The sequence below is a fragment of the Pyrgilauda ruficollis genome, unplaced genomic scaffold, assembly GCF_017590135.1.
Source record: "Pyrgilauda ruficollis isolate IOZ18807 unplaced genomic scaffold, ASM1759013v1 scaffold8, whole genome shotgun sequence".
In the NCBI taxonomy this organism is placed as follows: Eukaryota; Metazoa; Chordata; class Aves; order Passeriformes; family Passeridae; genus Pyrgilauda; species Pyrgilauda ruficollis.
Genome location: NW_024529932.1, coordinates 8,126,415 through 8,146,471, shown reverse-complemented (window position 1 = coordinate 8,146,471; position 20,057 = coordinate 8,126,415). Strand labels below are relative to the sequence as shown.

At 38.6% G+C, this 20,057-nt stretch overlaps 1 protein-coding gene across 1 annotated transcript in view; it reads right to left on the bottom strand.

Moving 5' to 3' along the window:
• Positions 1-20,057, bottom strand: part of GUCY1A2 (guanylate cyclase 1 soluble subunit alpha 2) — a 152,160-nt gene that overhangs the window by 61,699 nt on the left and 70,404 nt on the right. Inside the window, exon 5 of the mRNA XM_041487209.1 lies at positions 15,051-15,536. Coding sequence (XP_041343143.1) covers positions 15,051-15,536 — 486 coding nt within the window. The remainder of the gene's footprint in view (positions 1-15,050; positions 15,537-20,057) is intronic.

The window sequence follows — 20,057 nt, the reverse complement described above, 5'->3', positions numbered from 1 at the left end:
TGTCTAATGATTTATCATTCCGTAACCCTGTTTTCAGTCACTTCTAGGATTTTCCCTAGCGAAGCATTTAAGCTGAATTTTTTATTATGAGTACCTCCACCAAACTTTAACCTTGGTTCCATCCTTCTTCAAAATCAGATTTGACAAATCTTCCGAAACTTCCAGGAGTTCTTGTAATTCAGATTGTCCATGGCATTTTCATTTGGTCCACTTGTATGGAGTCATAAAATCATGGAATGGTTTTGGTTGGGACATTTCAAGATTATCTCGTTTCAGCTCCCCTGCCATGGACAGAGACACCTTCCACTAGACCAGGCTGCACAAAGCCCCATCCAACCTGGCCTTGAACACTTCCAGGGATGGGACATCCCCAGCTCCTCTGGGCAGCCTGTTTCAGTGTCTCAACACCTACATTGTGACTAATTTCTTTCCTGTACCAAATACAGTCACTTTTGGTTCATAACCAATGACTGTTGTCATGTAACAAGAGGCCTTGGTAAAATGTCTCTCTCCATCTTTCTTATAAGCCAAATTTATACATCAAAGGTCACTACAAGATCTTCTCTCTTCTAGGTGAAACAACCCAACTCTCTCAGTCTGTCTTCACAGAAGAGATGCTCCAGCCCTCTGGTCATTTTTGTGGCCCTCCTCTGGACTCCCTCCAAGACATCCATGTTCTTTTTTTGCTTAGGACACCAGAACTGGATGCAGTACTGCAGGTGGAGTCTCACCAGAGCAGAGCAGGAATCACCTGCCTTGACCTGCTGGCCACATTTTTTTTGATGCATCCCAGAGTACGGGTGGCTATCTTTGGCTGCAAGTACACATTACTGGCTCATGTCTAATTTTTCATCTACCACTATTCCCAAGTCCTTCTTCAGAGGGATGGTCTCAATCCATTCATCCACCAGTGTGTATTAACACCGGAGATTGCCCTGACCCAGATGCAGAACCTTCACTTGGCACTTCACAAGGGTATATGAGGACATTAAAATAGAGACTGCAACAAAAGTGACACATCACACTTCAGAATTTCAGGCTGGGCCCTTGAGTGAGTCAGATGCACACAGGGAAGAAGGGAATTTCTCTTGTCTCAGCTGAGGAGTAGCAATTGGACTAGAAATACAAAGTACTTCTTATAGCTTGCTCCGAAGTATCATCTGGGTAGATCCTGAAACTGTGCTCACCAGAGAGCAACCTACTCCATAAATATTCAATCAATAGGATTAAAAGAAAAGGCAGGCACTACTCAAAGTGTCTAAAAATAGCTGCACTCAGATCTATTTGATACTCTTCAAGATGATGATATACAGCAATAAAACTCCAGAGGAAATCTCTACCATGTGATAAACTAGATTCTGAGTTTTTGACTTTGTAATGTGGCTTTTAAGATGCATTAGTAGTAGTATATTCCATTTTTATATTCTTCCTAGACACATATGCAGGAAAAGATATTTTGCTTTCAGTATTTTAAGACTGGAATTCCTTATCCTTCTGCTTTAAAAAAGTGAAATATATATATTCTCTTCTGAATATTAAAGTTGTTTTTGCATATGACCAACAGTTTACCATTAATAAGACTTAGTATATATTTTTTCTAATTAAATTATAGTTTCTTACTGCTCCTAATAGTTCTAGATACTCACTGATTGCCTGGCCTACTGTTATCAACTTTTCATCCCTTTTCAGTGATTCATACTTACCATAGCCAGCTTCACTAGAGTATTCATTAATTGGGAATTAATACACAGTACCATAAAAGAGAAGTTGAACTTGTATTTCAAAATTACACCAATTTCTAAAAACTGCATAATAGAATTTTTATTCTTAACTAACAAATGAAGAATCCAGGAAGCACTGCAGCTACCTACACTGCTCTTCAAAAGCCTCCTCTAAAGACTTCTGAAACTCTCAAGTCACTGGAACTGTCCAAATGTTTTCCAGGCAGGCCCTCAAAAAATCCTATATTAAAGTTAAATTTGAAGCGGTTGTGTGTACTCTACAGTTCAGGAAAACTTTCTAGACAGTTATCCCAACACTGCTGAATACTGAAGGGTGATAACGCAGGCAATTGCAGCAGGAAGCAAACACCTTCTGCCATCAAGAAGTCATTTTCTTTATAGCCAGCTTCTCTTAGTCCTCAGTAGATACTGTATGTCTGCTTTAGATGTGAACTGCCATTTTCACAGAGGATGAACCCTACAGAAATTGTCTTACAGTCACATATCCTTAATTCATAACCATTTGAGATGGAATATGATTTGCAGATCAATTTGGTAGCACAGAAGTCAGAATGTAATTCCTCAAATTCTAAAGTGTCCAGAGAAAAGAGATGAATAACCTGATCCCTGGGCAGCTCCAACAGCTCTCTTCCAACTACCAGTAGCTAAACCTTGTGTTGTCTCTTTTATTGAACTGAGAAACTGGAAGTTTTAGCCAAATGATAGTCCTAGATATAAAGTCAGGGTGCTGTTCCAGTGACAGTTTTTAAGGGAAAACGTGGTGCACTGAAGTAACACCCCTGCCTTGCATCCTTCATCCTGAATTCATGAATATGCACCAGTCATTAACTTTCTGAACTTCTAGAGGTAACAAAAGAACTGAAGTGTCACACTTCATTTCACAGCGTGACACACATGGGGCAGAGATACCATTTTGTAAGTGAAACCTGAAATGGCAGGCTGAAGATTTTTCACCCAAAATACTCAGGAATTCAAACATTCAATTCTAATGAGTCCTACTCAGAACCTTTTTCAAAGCACAGCTTGGAAATAAACATAAAAAAATAGAATTGCAGGGATCACTCTGTGGCAATTCTAATCTGAAATTTCTGCTGCAATCAGAAATATTAAATACATTGAAAGAAGTAGCTGGAGGGAGAACTGGCTCTAGTTTTAGTTCTGTCCGTCTCAGCAGGTTTCCTATGAAAACCTAATATATAATTTGTATTAGAACTATTACAATGGAGTACTCACTACTATTTTTTTCAGGTAAGAGACACAAATAAGTCTGAGTGCAGTTTGTGTGTTTTTAATGGGTTAAATTATACTCATATCAATGATGTTTCTTTGTTTACAATCAAAATGAAATACATACCAAAAATGGATCTGAAAATTCAAAAGTTGCTGTCTTTTTTTCAGGAAGAAAACCTACCTTTAACAGCATGTCTTCTGTAGATCCTTCACCTTCCTCTGAAGGGTACTTATGTAATATTGTTTTCATCTCTAAAATACTCACAGGGCTGCATACATATTTATTGTATCACTCATAAGGTCTGTAATATTTAGTACCCATTTGACCTACGATAATTTATGTCACTGTCCCTTACAGCCTGTTCAACAGTGGGGTTTTTCCAAAATAAATTGGAAATAACAAGTGAGACTGCCTTTCAGTTCAGGATAAACGACTACAGAATACTCCGGCTACACACAGATGACCAGAATATAGGATTACTCTGGAAAGCAAATATGTAAGAATTGCATATCAAATGTTTGTTTAAGGCTTCTCTTCCTCAAGAAAAGGGGAAAAATATATCATGCTGCTCAAATATTTTGTGTGTGTTCTCCACTAACATATATGGGTACTCTATATAAGCGTATCATACACATAAAGTTTAGATAGAACAACCAGACTTAGATATTCTTTAGCCATGTCTTGATTTCTTACCCTTCTTTTTATAGAGTAGCAGATGTTTCTTCCAATTGAATTGAGTTTCCATATGCATCCAATCCTGCTTGTGGTCTCCCCCCTTTCTGCTATTTTAATCACCAGAAATATTTATTTCTGCTTAAGTAAGTATGTGTTCATAATCACTGTAATTTTAAGTTGGCAAGGAAACTTGGAATATTAAACAATTTCTCTATGTTCCACACCCTGTTTACAGACACAGGGTACAAAGTGTATATGCTATGTTTAGCTGAAAAGAGGATCATTACTAAATTGTTTCTTATCACATATGAGTAATCTGCCAATAGCCTGAATCTATCCTACTGCTGGGAGATACTCTATAAAACTTAATTTTATAAAACTGAAATAATAACAAACAGTAGTTGCAATTATATCATTTCCTCTTAAAGAGCTTGGGAGTGAAAAAAACAGAAATAATGAGCAGGGAAAGGGGTAATGCTTTACCTAATTGCAGTTTAATGTTCTTCTGTTCATCACTTAACTATTCTCTCAGAGAAAACTCACTTTTCTTGTTTGTTTGTGGGTCATTTTTTAACCTGCATTGAAGAGCATTATTCTCCATCTTAACCTGCCTCTCCTTTTGCTTGTTTCCCATGCATGTTTACCTTCTCCCACAAAAATACAGACACAGGGCTCTCAGTGCATAAAATGTCTACTGAGCAGTTAACACTTTTCAAAATACAGCATGTAAAAAAAAAATCTAGAATTTTAAAATATATCTGTATTTTATAACAAAATCTGTGGGGTGTTTTTCCTGATAATAACATTTTTTGTACCTGCATCAGCCTACAGTTGATACCAAATGAGAGAGACAGGTCAATTGTCAATTTGCTCTAGGGCTGGGCTACCATCCTCAGTGACTTGTACAGACAGGATGAATTGGAAGCTTCTGAAATTCAGTAAGGACATGTGCAGAGTCCGGTCCCTGGGAAAGAATTTCTCTGGAACTGATACAGCCAACTTCCTGAAGAGTGGCTCTTTGGGAGAGACCCTGGGGGTCTTGCTGGGCAGTAAATGTCACACGGGCCAGCAATCAGTCCTGGGAACAAAGATGGCCAATGACATTCTGGAGGTATGAACAGAGGCCAGGGAAGTGCCAATCACCCCCCACTCACCACTTGCTAGATACCACATCCACTTTGGGGGTCCTCAGTGCAAGACAGAGATTGATAAACTGGGTCCAAGTCATTGGGGCCAGCAAGATGGTGGGGGCTGGAGCAGCTGGGAAAACAGGCTGGGAGAGCTGAGCTTGTCCAGACTGGAGCAGAGATGGTTTCACGGCACTTGAGGGGATACAAGTGGGGTCTCACAGTGGTGGAGGGTGAGAGAGCAAGAGAAAAAATGAAATCAGCATCCTTACGGATAAGGAAACAGGGAAACCTGTGAAACAGTGACAACAAGGTCTTACTCAAATAAAAAGAAGCTTTTTAAAGCAATCAAGCATCTGCAGACAGTGAAGATTTTCATAGATGCTTCAGCAAATATGGGGATAAGGAACATAATCTTTTTTATTTTAGGGGGTAAATCTTGAAATGAAAATGCTAGAAAGAAGTTTGCTCTATGTGCCTGACATTTCATAAGTAGCTCACAAGGCATATTTTACTTCTTCAAGCAATCACATTCAGTACTATCAAGTACAGACCATTAAAACACACTGTTTTGGCAAGGTATATTTCTAAGGTAGTCCAAGCTTTAACTATATGGTGTGCCCTGTTCTCAAATATAGCTATTAATTTTGTTACTAACAGTTTCAATGGGACTGAGCAATGATGAGGTGTTTTGACAACAATCATCACATTCATTTGTATAACTTATAGAAATTCAAGCTTTGAATTAATCACTATAGTGTTCTAAGGAACTCTATTGAGAGACAACAGAATATCCGTGCTCAGTGGCAATGGGAGTTACTCCAGTGGCACTGTAACAAAAATCAAAGAAGGTAGGAAGAAATAACTTGAGTGGATGCTGATTGTATGAGAGAAATTAAAGTGCAGAAAAAAATTCCTTTAGTCCAGTTAAAATACACTCTATGCATTAACCATAACATGGCATCAAACTATAACATTATTCAATAACCATAAAACACATGAAAAGTAGATTACACTAGCAGGGAAAAAGCAGTATTTCAGCTGCAGCTGCATCTTACAGACTGCAAGTTGGTAAAATCTAGCAGCTGTAATCTACATGGATGAGATTCAGTTCATCTAACCAGAAATATGTCTAATATTGAATATTAGAATTTGAATATTTTAATATGAGCTATTCACTCTCAATTCTCTTCATAATCAACGAACTGAATGGGAACTCTTGCAGTTACCTGACCTGTGCTAAGAACCTCCTTCACAAAAAAAGTCTAACACTTTAAAAAAATTCACACTTACCCTATAAAATCAAACTTTCTTCTGTTGACTGTGAGGACAAGTCTAAATTATTAACTCTATGCTAAAAGTAGCATATTTTCACTTCTATCTCAGAACTGTAGAAAAGGAAGAATTAACAAGACTATGTGAAGAGGCAGAAGGACAGATTGAACCTGGAAGGTCACAGAGGCAGATCAATTTTAAAAGAAGGACATGGAAAGTTCTTCAAAATCAAACAGTCCTTTAGGAAAGCTGATCTCTAGATTGTCAGATGAACCTTTCTACACTCCACAGTCCAGTTTCCTTTCCAGTCTTTGAGATTAATCCAGAACAGCATTTATTGGAGGTATGAATCTTAAGAGATTCTTATGATGACCTTAACAGCAAAATCAATGCCTTCCAGCATATTATTTTGATTTGAACACTTGGATTTCATTTCTTAAAGAGCAAAGTCAAAGTTCTATATGTAGTCCTCAGCCAAGACTTGCTGGAGCACATCTTAGCTTCCTGCATACCCAGGCTGCATTTCCATGGTAGCATATAAATATTAAAGGAGATGGTTTTAGAAGTTTCATCCCAGCATGAGGCCAAAATTCAGGATGTGAATGGACACGTCAATGGAAATTATCAGGAACCACAGTAAAGACCTATACTTTCACAAAATATTCATATAAATATCCTGTTTATCCATATTTCATTCCATCTGCAAGACTGAACTACACAGTATCTCAAAACTATGTATTTCTTTTATGAAAGCTGAAATGTCTTCCCTCTAAAGGAATACAGTCAAATTCAGCCTTAAGATGAAATTCTTGCAAGTCTAACTTAAAGGAAACCTTTGAAGTTATTAGTATCTCCCAAAGGCTTTTCTTTCATCTGTTTTCTGCCCTAAGTTGTACAGCAGGAGAATAAGGAAAAGGCTGTGGTATACAGCAACATGATGCTTCAGACTTATCATTTGGGCTTCATTATTCCTGTCCATGACTTCTAGTACAGCAGCAAACAGGACAGTTCTTAACTGGTATGGGACAAAAAGTGAAGAAAATTGAGATTCTCTCCATATTAGTTTTAAGCCAGCAATCTCAGCACTTATCACAGGAACAATTCATTTGATATCCATATTCTACCTCAAGATGTTATTTACATCTGCCATATTTCCTGCTACCCAAATTATTCTCACAGTATCTCTGCAGATAAGTCATAACCTTACAATGTTCTCATTCACAATGGAACTCATATTATCAAGCGTCAGTCACACAAAAATGAAACTTCAATTCAGTCTACTCATCTATACTCTTTCTATAGTAACTGAAGAGAAAAATGAATTTTCAAGGCATGACATATTCCACCCTGAATCCTGTAAACCTCTTTTTTTTCCCATTTAGTACAGCAGGATGCAAATGTGTCTATCTTTGCTTAATTGCCTGCATCCATGCCCAGACTGTCATTTGATATGCAACGCCCCTCCCATGTTGTCATCAGCTTGCTTTTCTGAGCATTTCCTGAAAAACAGGTTTATGTGGGCCACAGGCTTAGTTTGTGAAACTCCCAGAGGACTCTAGGGGAGCTCTGTGCCTTTGAAAGCGCGCCACAGTGGGCCTGTTCCTGCTCCCACAGAGTACCCCAAGCCAGGAGAAGAACTGCGTGAGTGTGCTGACTGCTAGTGCTACAACACCATTTGTCACCACAACAGCAAGATCCTGCTTAGCTCAAAAGGTCCTGGGTCTTGCCATGCATATTTTGGCATGCAGGTCAGGGCATGTTATTAATCACTAAGTGCAGGGAGAGCAGATGTGAAGTATTTTGGGGAGCTTATGGTACGAAGACTTGAACAAGTCATTTAACCTAAAACACAGACTCTAAGGAAAGAAATAACAAACATGCTGGAGGGAAACCAGATAAGGTTATTTCCCTGAGACATTAAGTGCGTGTGCTCTTTCTCTGGAAGTAGTGTAAGTGCAGTTCAGAAAAGCCTCCTCTGAGCTTGGATTAGGTATTCTTGATCCTGAGGTAGATCTAGATCCACATTTCTGTCTACATTGCAAAGAGTGAATACTGTCCTTTTTCAAATTAAACAAAACTTGTTTGGTTTTTTGCTGTTTGTGGATACAAATTAAGGCCTAATTCTGTTTACATGTTCAAGTTTTCTCTATGTTTTTTCTGCTGCAAAGATTTGTCAGCAAAGCTTTGAAACAGTTGAATTTTGCAACACTGATGAAGCTTAACAGTATCAGTCAGCATTAAAGCACTATTTATAGGTTTCCAAATCCCTGGTATATTATAAAAAACTTTCTGCTTTGGAAAGGATTATAAAGTTTTCAAGACAGGATCTGAGAACCCACTTGTTTTCAAAGAATGTCCTTCAGTTTTTACTTAGTGTTTCACCCTCTTAGCTGCTGTCTCTAATGTTTTCAAAATCAATTCCTAGGCAGTGAAATCTTGCGCCCAAGTTTCAAGGTAACTTTGCAACACTTTTATGACATGACATTCTGCTTTTGGAAATACTTCAGGAAAACTCCTCCCATGTGAGAAGGGATGGATTATAGGCGTCCACCTATGAAGTTCAGAACTCTGTTCCTCTTGTGAAGCTAATTTTTTAAAAGAAGTGACTTCCTATAAAACCAAGCTCCTTTCCCAGGAGCCTAATTAAGAAGCAATTGCTCTTACCAGGCCTGAGGGCATCTTATTTTTAGCGAATTTAATGATGCTACATAGTGGCAAGTTCAGGAGCATTTTGCAGGAAAAGCTGTGTTTGAACTCTTTCTAAAGCACCTACTTAGCAGTCTTAAGCACAGATCTTTCAGTATGCAATATATGGAGAAACTCTTTCATCTACACTGTAATTCAGAGTGTTATTTCCTTTACAGAAGAAAAAAGGCAAACAGTACTTGCCATGTAGAATTACTACCTAGTATCTTAAAAGAGGGATTTTTTTCAGTAGTTAAAAAGAGTCATGTCAGAAGACTTGCAATCTACATGTTACCAGCATTAGGTTTGCACACAACAGCCATGGAATACAAAGTTCATAGTGCATAAATGATTTCTCTCTTCTGTAGCCAAATATGAAACTGCAAAAATCAGACCAATTATCTCTGATGAACAGAAAACTTCCTGGCTGGTATTCTGCCTTATTGCAATATCAAAGTGCAGAACTATTTAAGAAAATAAGAAAATATTAAAATAATCATGTATGACCCAAGAGACACATTTTAGTTTAATGTGACTGTCCTTCTCCCAATGTAAGTGTGGTCTTAATTTGCCATAGGTATCCCCAGTATTTAAACTTCTAATGATCCAGAACATCTTCCTCAACCTTATACAAGCTTTAAATTATGTGTCCTGAAATTCCTATGTCATCTAGTTTATAAAAACTTACTTAAGTGTCCTCCATGTTCCTTTAAATAATTTAATAAATTAAGGGGCAGTTAGGAATGCTGTTTGCATGAATGAAAATGTTGCATCTGGGTACATGACAGTCCAGCCAGACTGCTTAAAAATTAAAAGAGCCGAAGCAGATGGAAAGTGAAATTAATTTTCTCCAGTCCCTCAGAGGTACTAAAATTTAGAAGGTGGAAAAACTGGACAGAATAAAACAAAGGACATAGCATCAGGGACATAGCATCTGTGTGCTGGCTGCAAGATGGAATGCCCTTAGCCATGGTTCCTGTCTGGACACAGTATGTGGGCTTGCTCCTCAGTTTGGAGCAGGGAGGACACCCTTCTTGGTCCTGTTGAAGTTACAGCTTATAGCCAGGCTTCACATACAAACTGAGGACTTGGAAAGTGCTCACAGGACCTGTAAGCTGGACACAGACTATAAGGCTCCCATGCAACTTGAGAGAAATGGACCAGGGCAGTTACAAACAAATGTGTGGATTCCAGTTGAGAGAAAAGTGAAAGGAGAGAGACCAAAAACAGGAAAAAAAAAAAAAAAAAAAAAAAGGAATTATATACAAGTATGGCATTACTGAAGAAGTAGACAAGTAGTTATATACAGAAACAGAAGTCCTAGGCTCTTTATAGGATTCTTGGGTGATGTATTGCAGGAGAACATGCACAAATGTTTCAGTGCTTTGTGCAGGGCTGAATGTTTATAAAGCAAAGAATAACTCTTCTGGAGCCTGAGCGACTGCTTGCTTCATTTGCAGATCTCCCTGAAGACAGAAAGTGTAAATTGTCCACAAGGTTGGAGAAAAATACATGCTTAAAGGAATGGGAAGTCCTAAAATATTCTTGAGTTCTTGGGTGGTGTTACACCAGATCTGCAGGGAAAATCCATGGAACATTTTGTGTTTCCTTTTTTTTTTCTTGGGTTTTTCTTTTTTTCCCTTAACCCAAGAACACTTCTGAGTTCCCCAAAGAGACAGCTGCTTTGCTCTAACTTTATACTGGAGTAAGACATGCCAGTGTGCCAGCAAGTCCATGTACAGGCAAAGACTTCAAGGAGGAGAAAGTGTCATAGCCAGCTCAAAGACAGGAGAAAGAAGGTTCAGAAACCCTCTGTGGTGGGACCCAAACAGAGCAATGTGCTGAAGGCAGCTCTACCAGGCTGGGTGACTCTGCAGAGAGAGCGAGCCTCTGGGCTGTGGAAATTTTTTTTGTATTGCCCATTTTCATCTATTACACATTCAAAACCCACTGACTTTAAGCTATCAGGAAGAAGCAATACCTACTGCACTGCTAATCCTCAGAACTGCACCATTCCATTTAAAAAAAAAATGGAATTTTTAAAATTTTTATTATCTTGTAATATTTTATGTGTTCTGTACTGCTCATGTAAGAGTATCACTATCATTTTATATATCTTAATTGCATTTCCTGCATTTTGCAAATGCCTAAGCTGAAGTTTAGAATTTCAAAACTTCTCAAAAATGCCATGTATTTGCACAGAACTTAAAAGGTTAAAACTGGATGGAAAGATGGCTAAAATTGTGGCCATAGATTTTATATGAAAATTTGGAGACTATGTTTTTTAACTTATGAAACACAAAGCCTGGAAAACTTCAGAATAATCTGAAGCTCATGACCCTGCTTATTGAAGTATTCTTTATTTGCCATTATAGCACTGATAGTAAGGTTGAGAACATTTCTTTGAGTACAATATGTACAAATACTTGTATTTGAGTACAAGATGTATTAGTTCTCAAGAGGGGACAGTCATGGCACTGAGAATGTACTGGTATTTTCTGTAAAATGAGTACAGATTTCTGCAACTTAAACTACCAATACAGAAATGTAAAGCAATATTCTTAGAAAATGGGAGTTTAAAATTACATTCCTGAAAGCATTGTATCACAACCTAAATATAAACATTTTTCAAAACTAGTGAGTATCAGTCTTGAATGATTGCAGGAAAGTCCAGATTTCCCATCATTTTTTAGTCTTGGGTCTTTACAACAAGCAAACATTAAGGCTATATACAGTGTTAGGCATATGAAATCAGAAAATAAAGATGTAACACATTAAGTGTATCATGTTGCCAGGAATAAAAGCCCAAGGAAGCTGTGTGTGGTACCGCTCAGAGACAGTGCCACTTTAGCAAAATAATGAAACCAAAAAGAAAGCAGGAGTCCACACAAGGAACTTGTGGATTCTGACTGTAAAATGAATGTATGTAATTATATTGTCTTATATAAATAATCAATAAACATTCAATTAAAATGTTTACGATGAAGATGTATAGCAAAGAAATTCTGGCAGCTGACCACAGTTCATTTTCAAAAAATATTTAGGACTCTCTGCTTAGACAAGGAAAAAGGGACTAAGGACTTCAGAGAAAGTTAAGTATAGTGTCAGAGAAAATCTGCAATGTCTCCAAGGACAAATTCTGCCCTGTTTAGAGAAAGGACAAAGAAACTAACACCTACAGGATTAGGCCTGGCTCTGCTCTGTTTGGCTCGACACTACTCAGCCACGCAGCCAAAAAAACATGCAAAATAAATGCTGCCTTTACACAGTTAAAGGGTGCAAGAGGGAAATGTTTCAGAAAGGAAACTGAGGGGAAAAGAGCTGAGAAAGCAGGCCTACAAAGGCAGAAGGACTCAACAAGAAATAAATATTGTAAATGAGCCAATGTCAAATACATATTACATGAAGGAGAAACAGAAGCTGTGGGAATCTTAAGCAAGGAAGATTTCAGACTGCAGGGTTAAGTTTAAATGCCAGAATACATGGCTGCAGCATATCTAAAAAGCTTACTTGATAAAGAGATGGCTTAACTGAAGCATCATTTCCCAGTACTTTTCTGATAAATAACAGGAACTCAGAGGCAGAGAAAAACAGGTCAAAACAGGCCAACAAGTACATATTTTACCCAAAGCCACGGCTTTCAAAATTTACTGAGATATCTCTCCCATGACTTTTGCTCCTGGAGTCCATGCTTTTACTTGCATGTCCACAAATACCAGCTTGCCAAGCATCTGCAGCTACACTGACCAGAACTGCACTCCTTGCTTGACTTTTTCTCCCACTCCTCAACTCCAAGCCAAATATAATTAGCTCTGATAGTCAGCAACCCCAGTTTCCAAATGCAGCACCAGGTCTCAGTTCTTTCACCTCCTTGTTCTGTGATTATCGTGAACATGTCCCTCCTAATCTTTTCACCAAGGCCATATGTCAGCAGATTCTCTCCTAGGTTTCACTCTCTAAAACACAGATCCTTCTAGATTGCTAAAACTGTCACCCAGGCTCATACCACCGTGCATCTCAATTACGGCAATGCTCTCCCTCAGCCTGGACAAATGTAATCTGTCATAATTGCTATCCATTCAAAATGCTGCTGTGAAATTTATCTTCTGAGCCCATCATCTGTGTCATTCTTACCTCTGCCTCCATCCATTGGATAAGCTTTCCCTACCTAATCAGTTATATCTACTTACTTTAATTTCAAAGAAATTTCAAAGTCTAACCCATCACCATTCAGGTCTCTCCAAGCATTTTCAGTCTGTATCCAAGAGCTTATTATGCTTGCCCTCTATGTCTGATTAGTTAAATGTGAGAATCTTTGTTCCTTTTGTGCCATATTTCTCTATAAACATCCTTGGATGAATAGCATGAGACAAATGAAAATATTACATTCGCTACCGGATTAGAAGCAGTGAGGTTCTGAGTAAAAAATTCTGTAACAGTAAAGCTGGATAAATAATTTACAGCATGGAATTTATAATATTTTACTTAATTTTCTGTTTACAAAATGGTGACTTTGGTATTCAGATGGGTCCACCAAATAATCTTTCCATATTATTCTTGCCATGCTGCTTAAAAACAAGCGAATTTTAAAATGTATGTATTTAGGTCACATGATAAATTTCTGTAGCCTGGTTACACGAGTATATCTTTGAGGTGGCCTGGGTATAAATAGTGGTAATTAAGTATCTAAAATTCACTACCTGACAATGATTTATAAAATCATAATTGTTCTGGTGGTGATCATTCCTATGCATAAATATTCCTTCTTAGTGTTCTCACAGGATTCAACCAGCTTTCTTTGCAGTCAGATCATAGAGTTTTGCATACTTTATATCCTATTCCCATGCAACCATAATTTTCAACAAAGGATATTCTGAATGCTTCAAAACAGCTGAAATTAATCACCTGGCAACACAGTGAGACACCCATGTGGACCCAGGGTGAAGCAGGGTCACTAGGTATCCTCCTGACTCTGGGTTGGAAGTTCCTCAAGTCCTGTTCTTGAATCTGTGTCATAATCCTGTGCAGCAACATTAGATTAACAAAAACTGAGATCACACTCACCATCTTTGCTGACAGCACCACCACAACAGTTTTCATATTAGGGCTGGTACCTTCCACTGCATTGATGTACCAAGGTGTCCCTTTGGCTTCTGAGCATTAGTAAAACAAACCCCTAAACCAGGAGCCTAAAACTTCTTTACAGTGTACTTGTTTACTTTGGTAAACTGCCCTACCAACCTTCAGCTACACCATTTTCAATTCTATCTGTGGTACATGCTGTAGCTTTTCAGCCATAATTATTATTTAGATGGGTAGTAATTATTTTTCAATTCCTTTTAAAGTGCACTAAAGGCTAGAAATGAAAGGAGCAGGACATTTTTGAGGCCTTTTTCTCTACAGCCTATCAACAAATACTATATTAAATATTTGAAAACTGTTAGTTTGCAAACCTCAGGCTGTAAAAAAGTCAATATATAATTTCACAACCACATCTCTTTTCTCTTGTGAATTAACATATAAAAAGAGACTCGCTCTATTTCTTCTATCACAAAATTAAAGGCATTCCATATACAAAACAGTCAGTAGGTTTCACAGGATAATTACACTGCTAATATCTTCAGTGCATTTATTAAATTCTACCTCCCCCTTTTTTTCTCTCAAATACATACTGGACACCAAATCCATTTAAGAGAAGTGAAGATGAGTCCTCTAATGGGACCAACATGTGTGACATTTCCTTTGGAGGAAATGGCACACCAGCACCATGTCCCATTCATTACATTTACTATGCATAGACATCTGCTCTCCTCTTCCTGTTTTTCAGTGGAAGTTGAAGTTCCTTATAGTAACTATTTTTAGTGTATGCTCCGTTCCTTATGGAAAATTTTAGTTCTTTCAAGGGAAAGATAAATGCCTAAACCCTAAACCTAAATCATTCAAGATGAAAGTGAGTGCCTCCCAGGAGCTGAAGTCTGAGCTAGGATTCATCACCGTGCACTTCTTCATTGTTAGAATGCTGTGGCTGATGTGTCATCTAAAGGAAACCAGGCTATAATACAGGACATGTGCATTGCTATAAGAAAATGGGAATATGAGGCCTATGTACCCATGGGAGTACCATGACGACCATTTCATATTGAAGCATTTGAGTTTCAATGGTCGTATTTCAGATCTGGGTTTTTTTACATATAAAACAAAAATATTGCCTTTATACTTTTCTGAGGAAGGCCTGCAATTTAGGAAGAAAGCCACTGGAATTTTTCCTGCCTTCATTTCAGTTATCTTTTGCTAGGTTAGGACTTGAGCTGTTACCTTGTAGATGTCAAGGAATCCACACTGGTGGTCGAAGCGCGTGTAGAGCTCGTTGAGCATGCTGATGACCTGCATGGGCGTGCACTGAGCACAGATGGCAGTGAAGCCAACAATGTCCGAGAAGAGCATGGTGACATCATCAAACTTCCTGGCCTGAACCTGCTGCCCCTGCCACAGCTGCTGAGCCACCTCTTCAGGGAAAATGGAAATAAGGAGATCTACTGTCTTCTTCTTCTCCTCTTCCAGGGCTTGGTGTGTACATTCTAGCGTTGCCTTCAGCTTATCCATTCGTTTTTTCAAGCCATCCTGTGCCTTTGCTTGCTCCCCGACCAATATGACATCACGAGTAGCATCATGGATAGGAATGTCCGAAAGATGGAGGCCTCGGCCCATCAGCTCATCCAGCTTGTCCACACAGGGGGAACCCAGAAACAATATAGAGTTTGATTCTGGCACATGAATCATTTGTCCTTTAATTTCCATCACCTGTAAAACAAAAAAAAAAAAAAAAAAAAGTTTAGACAAGGGGAAGAATCAGCTTATAGATGTGGATCCTCATTCTACTTTCTCCATCTTTTTAGCTAAAACAATTAACTGTAGCCTTTTATACAGTAGCCTCTTGCACTCACCTACTCAAGTAATGAGACTCACAGCCTGCTCATCAAATTGAGTCAGAAAATAACCTAAACTGACACAGAAGTATTCCCAAATCAGATGTTGGATTTTGTTTGTACCCAATTAAATAAGAAAGCAATAATATGTATTCTCAGAGTGCCGTCTAAATAACGTTCCTGGAATGTACCTGGACTTACAAGCAAATTTTAGAGTTGTTCTTTCTCTGTTACTTAGCTATAAATTACAAAAAGCAAAAAATGAAGAGAAATTGCAACTGCCTGAAAGCAGGTTAGTGAAAAAAAGTGCCTTCTGTTCTTTTTCAGCAAAATATCTAATACAAGTCAATTGTGGCCATTTTATAGAAAAATCAAATAAAAATAGGTGTGAAAAACAGCTCTATAAAGTAACAAATGGCATGGAAATATCATACTAGTCCTCCTGTTTCCTGTTTTCCTTCTCATACATGCAGCAGAGTTGAAGGCTGACACTCAGTTAGAATCTGCAGATTTCTTGGTAAGAGAGCTTCATCCAATTTGTATTTGTGGGACAGCAGAAGGTACAGTAGGAAAGGAGCATCAGGTGGTTCATCACAATCGTTTATAGCTTTTGCATTTGCCTGTCAGATGTCTAGATATTTTGAGCACTGTCCAAGGGTTGAGATCACTGAGGCCGTGGATTGTTACCTCTTGGTCCATGATGGCAGTCAAGGACAAAACTACCAGACTGAAATGGACATTGAAAACTAAACTAAATCAGACAAAGCTGTATCTCTTTGTAAATACAGCTTGCCGTATTGAAACATGAAATGTTTCATGAAACACAACCACATTAAAAAACATGAAAAACAACCCCGTTAATGTTTCCATTCCAGGTCTGCACAAAGACCAGGGCAATACTGTGCTAGGTGACCTAAAATATCCACAGACCTTACCCTAAGGGTCTCATACTCAATACAGGCACAACACACAAACCTTGTGCACCTATGCAGTATTAGGCATCATAATGCCTTGTATGTGTGTTTTCCATTCCACATAATATCTTGAAATGAAAGGCCTCCTCCAGTCACCATTTCTTTCATCTTCAGGCATTCGCTTGCTGTCACATGATTCACTTATCATTTAATCCTCCTCCCATCCATAATCCTACCAAGTAAAATAGAAGAACCTCCATCAGGGAATCCAGAGGTGTCTGTTATAATGATGTGATTTAAGTGTCCAGTGGTCTGAAAGCTCCTGCTGAGGTGACAGGTAATTCTACATGGTACTTCTATGTCTGGGGGAGATTTTAGGAAGCTCCTCTTTCTATCAGTTGTCTTTACATAAGGTTTACATAATATTTTTTTACATAATGCTGTCATTGCAAACTCTATGGCAACATGGGAATTGAGCCTATCCTGTCCCTATTGCCCTCTGCCTTCTCTGCTAGCAACCTAACATTCAGCTTCTGATGTCAGCCAGGGAACTCAGCAAGTGAAAATAAATGCAAGTCATTAAAATTGTCAAATTTTACAATTTATGTTCATGCACACCTACTAATATTTACATTCCTAAGCCTTGCTTCCTCCGCTTCACTCTGGGACCCTCATCTCTGTGAGAAAGCTAGTCAGCTAACTACATGAGCTGATTTAATGCTCCGTGGCTAAGTGTTCTTTTTCTACTTTTGAAACATGGCTCCCTGGGAAATAGGATGCTTTCTTCATGCATGTAGCCTCATGCTTTCAAAAGGGCACAAGCAAAATTGTTTTAACTCCAAAGTACAAGTTGCCAAGTATGAAATACATGGTACAGCCTTTCTAAATTCTCTTCCTATTTCATTCCCCTGTGATGGAGAGTTTTCTGTTTGTAGAATGTCACTCTTGTGCAAAAAAAAAAAAAATTATCTCATATGACCACTTGCCTCTTCCATCTTCAGGTGAAAACAGGGTGTTTTCAGCTCAGGAGGAGAGAGTGTGACCACAGACCCTGGATGAGCCAGCCTAGCCTGGGGTTGAGCTGCATGTCAGCAAGGCAAGGCACCTGGCTTGGAGGTGTGTTTCTCCTGTTAACCTGCTGTGAGACTAGAAGAAAACCAATGCATCCCCCTGTGTTCCCACTTCGCCTCTGTCAATTTGAGGTGTTAAACTCTTTGATGTGATCACTGTCTGCATTAATATATTGTGCCAATCTTCCCCAGGTGGACTTTTCTCAGGAAACACTGACTGTGTAAATATTGTACTAAACAGGCACTCTGGAGTCCTCTGCTCTGCTTCTGGGTAACCCCAGGCAAATTATCAATCCTGACTTCTTATGTGGCCTTTCAGCACAGCAGGAAAAATGCTATTGACCACCCTGTAACACACTTTGAGACTCATGTGTGAAAAGCAATAAAAGACAGACTATCCTGTAAAAATGCCTAACTAACAATAACCAAGTGAACTGCCCCTTGCTTCAAAAGGTTGAGTGTTTCCAGAGCATTTTGAGAAATTTTTGCAAAGATATTCTTCATACACAACTTATTAGTTTCCCTTTCAAAACTGTCAAAGGTTCAGTGATATTTCAGCTTTATCCCCTAAATTATCACATGCTCTGCTTAACAGGAATTGTTGATGTTTCCTATCACTTCTCTCATGTTGTATTAGTGATTCTGTTGTCCTGCTCTCTCTTGACGACTGATGGGTGTTTTAGAAAATGGCCTGCCAGTCTCTTCAAGTTGCCAAATCAGGGAACAGGACAGCAGAAAAAAAAACCTGCCTCAGCTTTCCTGGGGCAAAACACTCAGGTCTTGTAAAGAACAACAGCAGACAAGAGTTAAGACTGGATCACTCTTATCAGCTTTTGCAAAGCCCTTGCATTTCCAAAGAAGTTCCAGAGATGATTCAGGCACTTTCTAGCAGACTTTATTCTGCAACTGTGATCCAGGATGACCTCCATCACTTTTCTTTGATTTCTTGTGCTTCTTATATTCTTCTTTTTATCTAAAAATATAGTTTATGTTATAGGGTATCAGGTTTGCCTGAAGCTTGCCATAGTAAGTCACATTTCTGGGCACCTCCCCAAAGCTGGACAGGTTTATACCAGGACCATTAGCCTACAGGCAATCAGGATGGCATCATCCATCTTCCTCGTAAGCAGGGAAAGATAGAAACATTTCTGTCATGAGTTGTATTTCATTACTGCTACAATTCATTGCCTTCCTGTCTCTTTAATTATATTCTCACTGAATAAAATGAGACTAATTCCACCATTTTCAGAGGAAATTCTCCTGATTTACAGTGGTGCAAGAGAACATTTTGAAAAGAGCAATTATATATAATATTTTACAGTCCTGTGTTGCAGTGAAATTACAGTGTAGCCTAAGTAGCTCTGGGATGAAAACCAAAAAACCTATCACTGAAAGAAAGGGAGCAAACAGTTCCTGATTCTAAGGAACTCTTTCAGCCTCTCTCCCCAAAGACCCAGCTCAGAAATACTGACAGATTCTAAAGCTGCTTTTCAGGAACATGGAGAGTCTCCTACTGAGCAGTGCACCACCAGCTATTTCACTAGGTACACAACATCCGACCCTCTGCAAACCCTCTGCGTACTCTGGATGCAAGCCAGCCTAGGACCAAAAAGCTTATGAATCAAATGCCAAATCCACTGCCTAATCTTTAAGGAAAAGCACAGGGAAAAGCTTCACTGGTTGCACTGAGGGAGGATACTACTCCGTTCAAAGATGTGTGTTTTGAAATAGTGACTGAGGGAAGGTTACACATCTCCTCAAAAAGATTAAGGAAATACAGGATGGTATCCCTGAGAAATAACTGGGGGGTTAAAAAGGATTTTCCTTCTAATTGGCCAGGTCTTTTCTCCAGCCTCTGCAATCCAGAAATTTCAATGGAGCTGCTCCTTTGATTTTGATCAGTGCATGAACCCTCCCAAACTGTGATTATAATCTTTTTTTTTTTTTTTTTTTAGTTTTATTTTTGGGATTAGGTTAGAAACTTACAGTGCTAGGCCACACTTTCATACACAGTTGCACATCCATGCTTGATTTCATACAATGGACTAATTCAGTAAGAGAAAACAAAGCTGCTTCCTTATTAGGCTCATAGTTATTTAGAGAATGGAAAGACTGGGGCAAAAATCAGCTTGAACCTGAACACCATCATCACTTACACGTACAAAGAGTAAAGGGTGACTTTCAGAAAGGAAGTCCAGCTGTTAACCTAAATTTTAAAACAACTGGACTTCTCTGAATGTCCTATAGGATACATGGCAGTGTCTCAGGAACATTTACAGTAAGGTATTTCATAACATTTGAGGAGTTAGAGGCTTAGGGGATTTTGTGAACACTGGACAAGTCAACAGTACACTTGCAGAAAGAAATGCAATGAATTTCTTGCTATGTTTCCATGACATGTCTAGAAGGGCT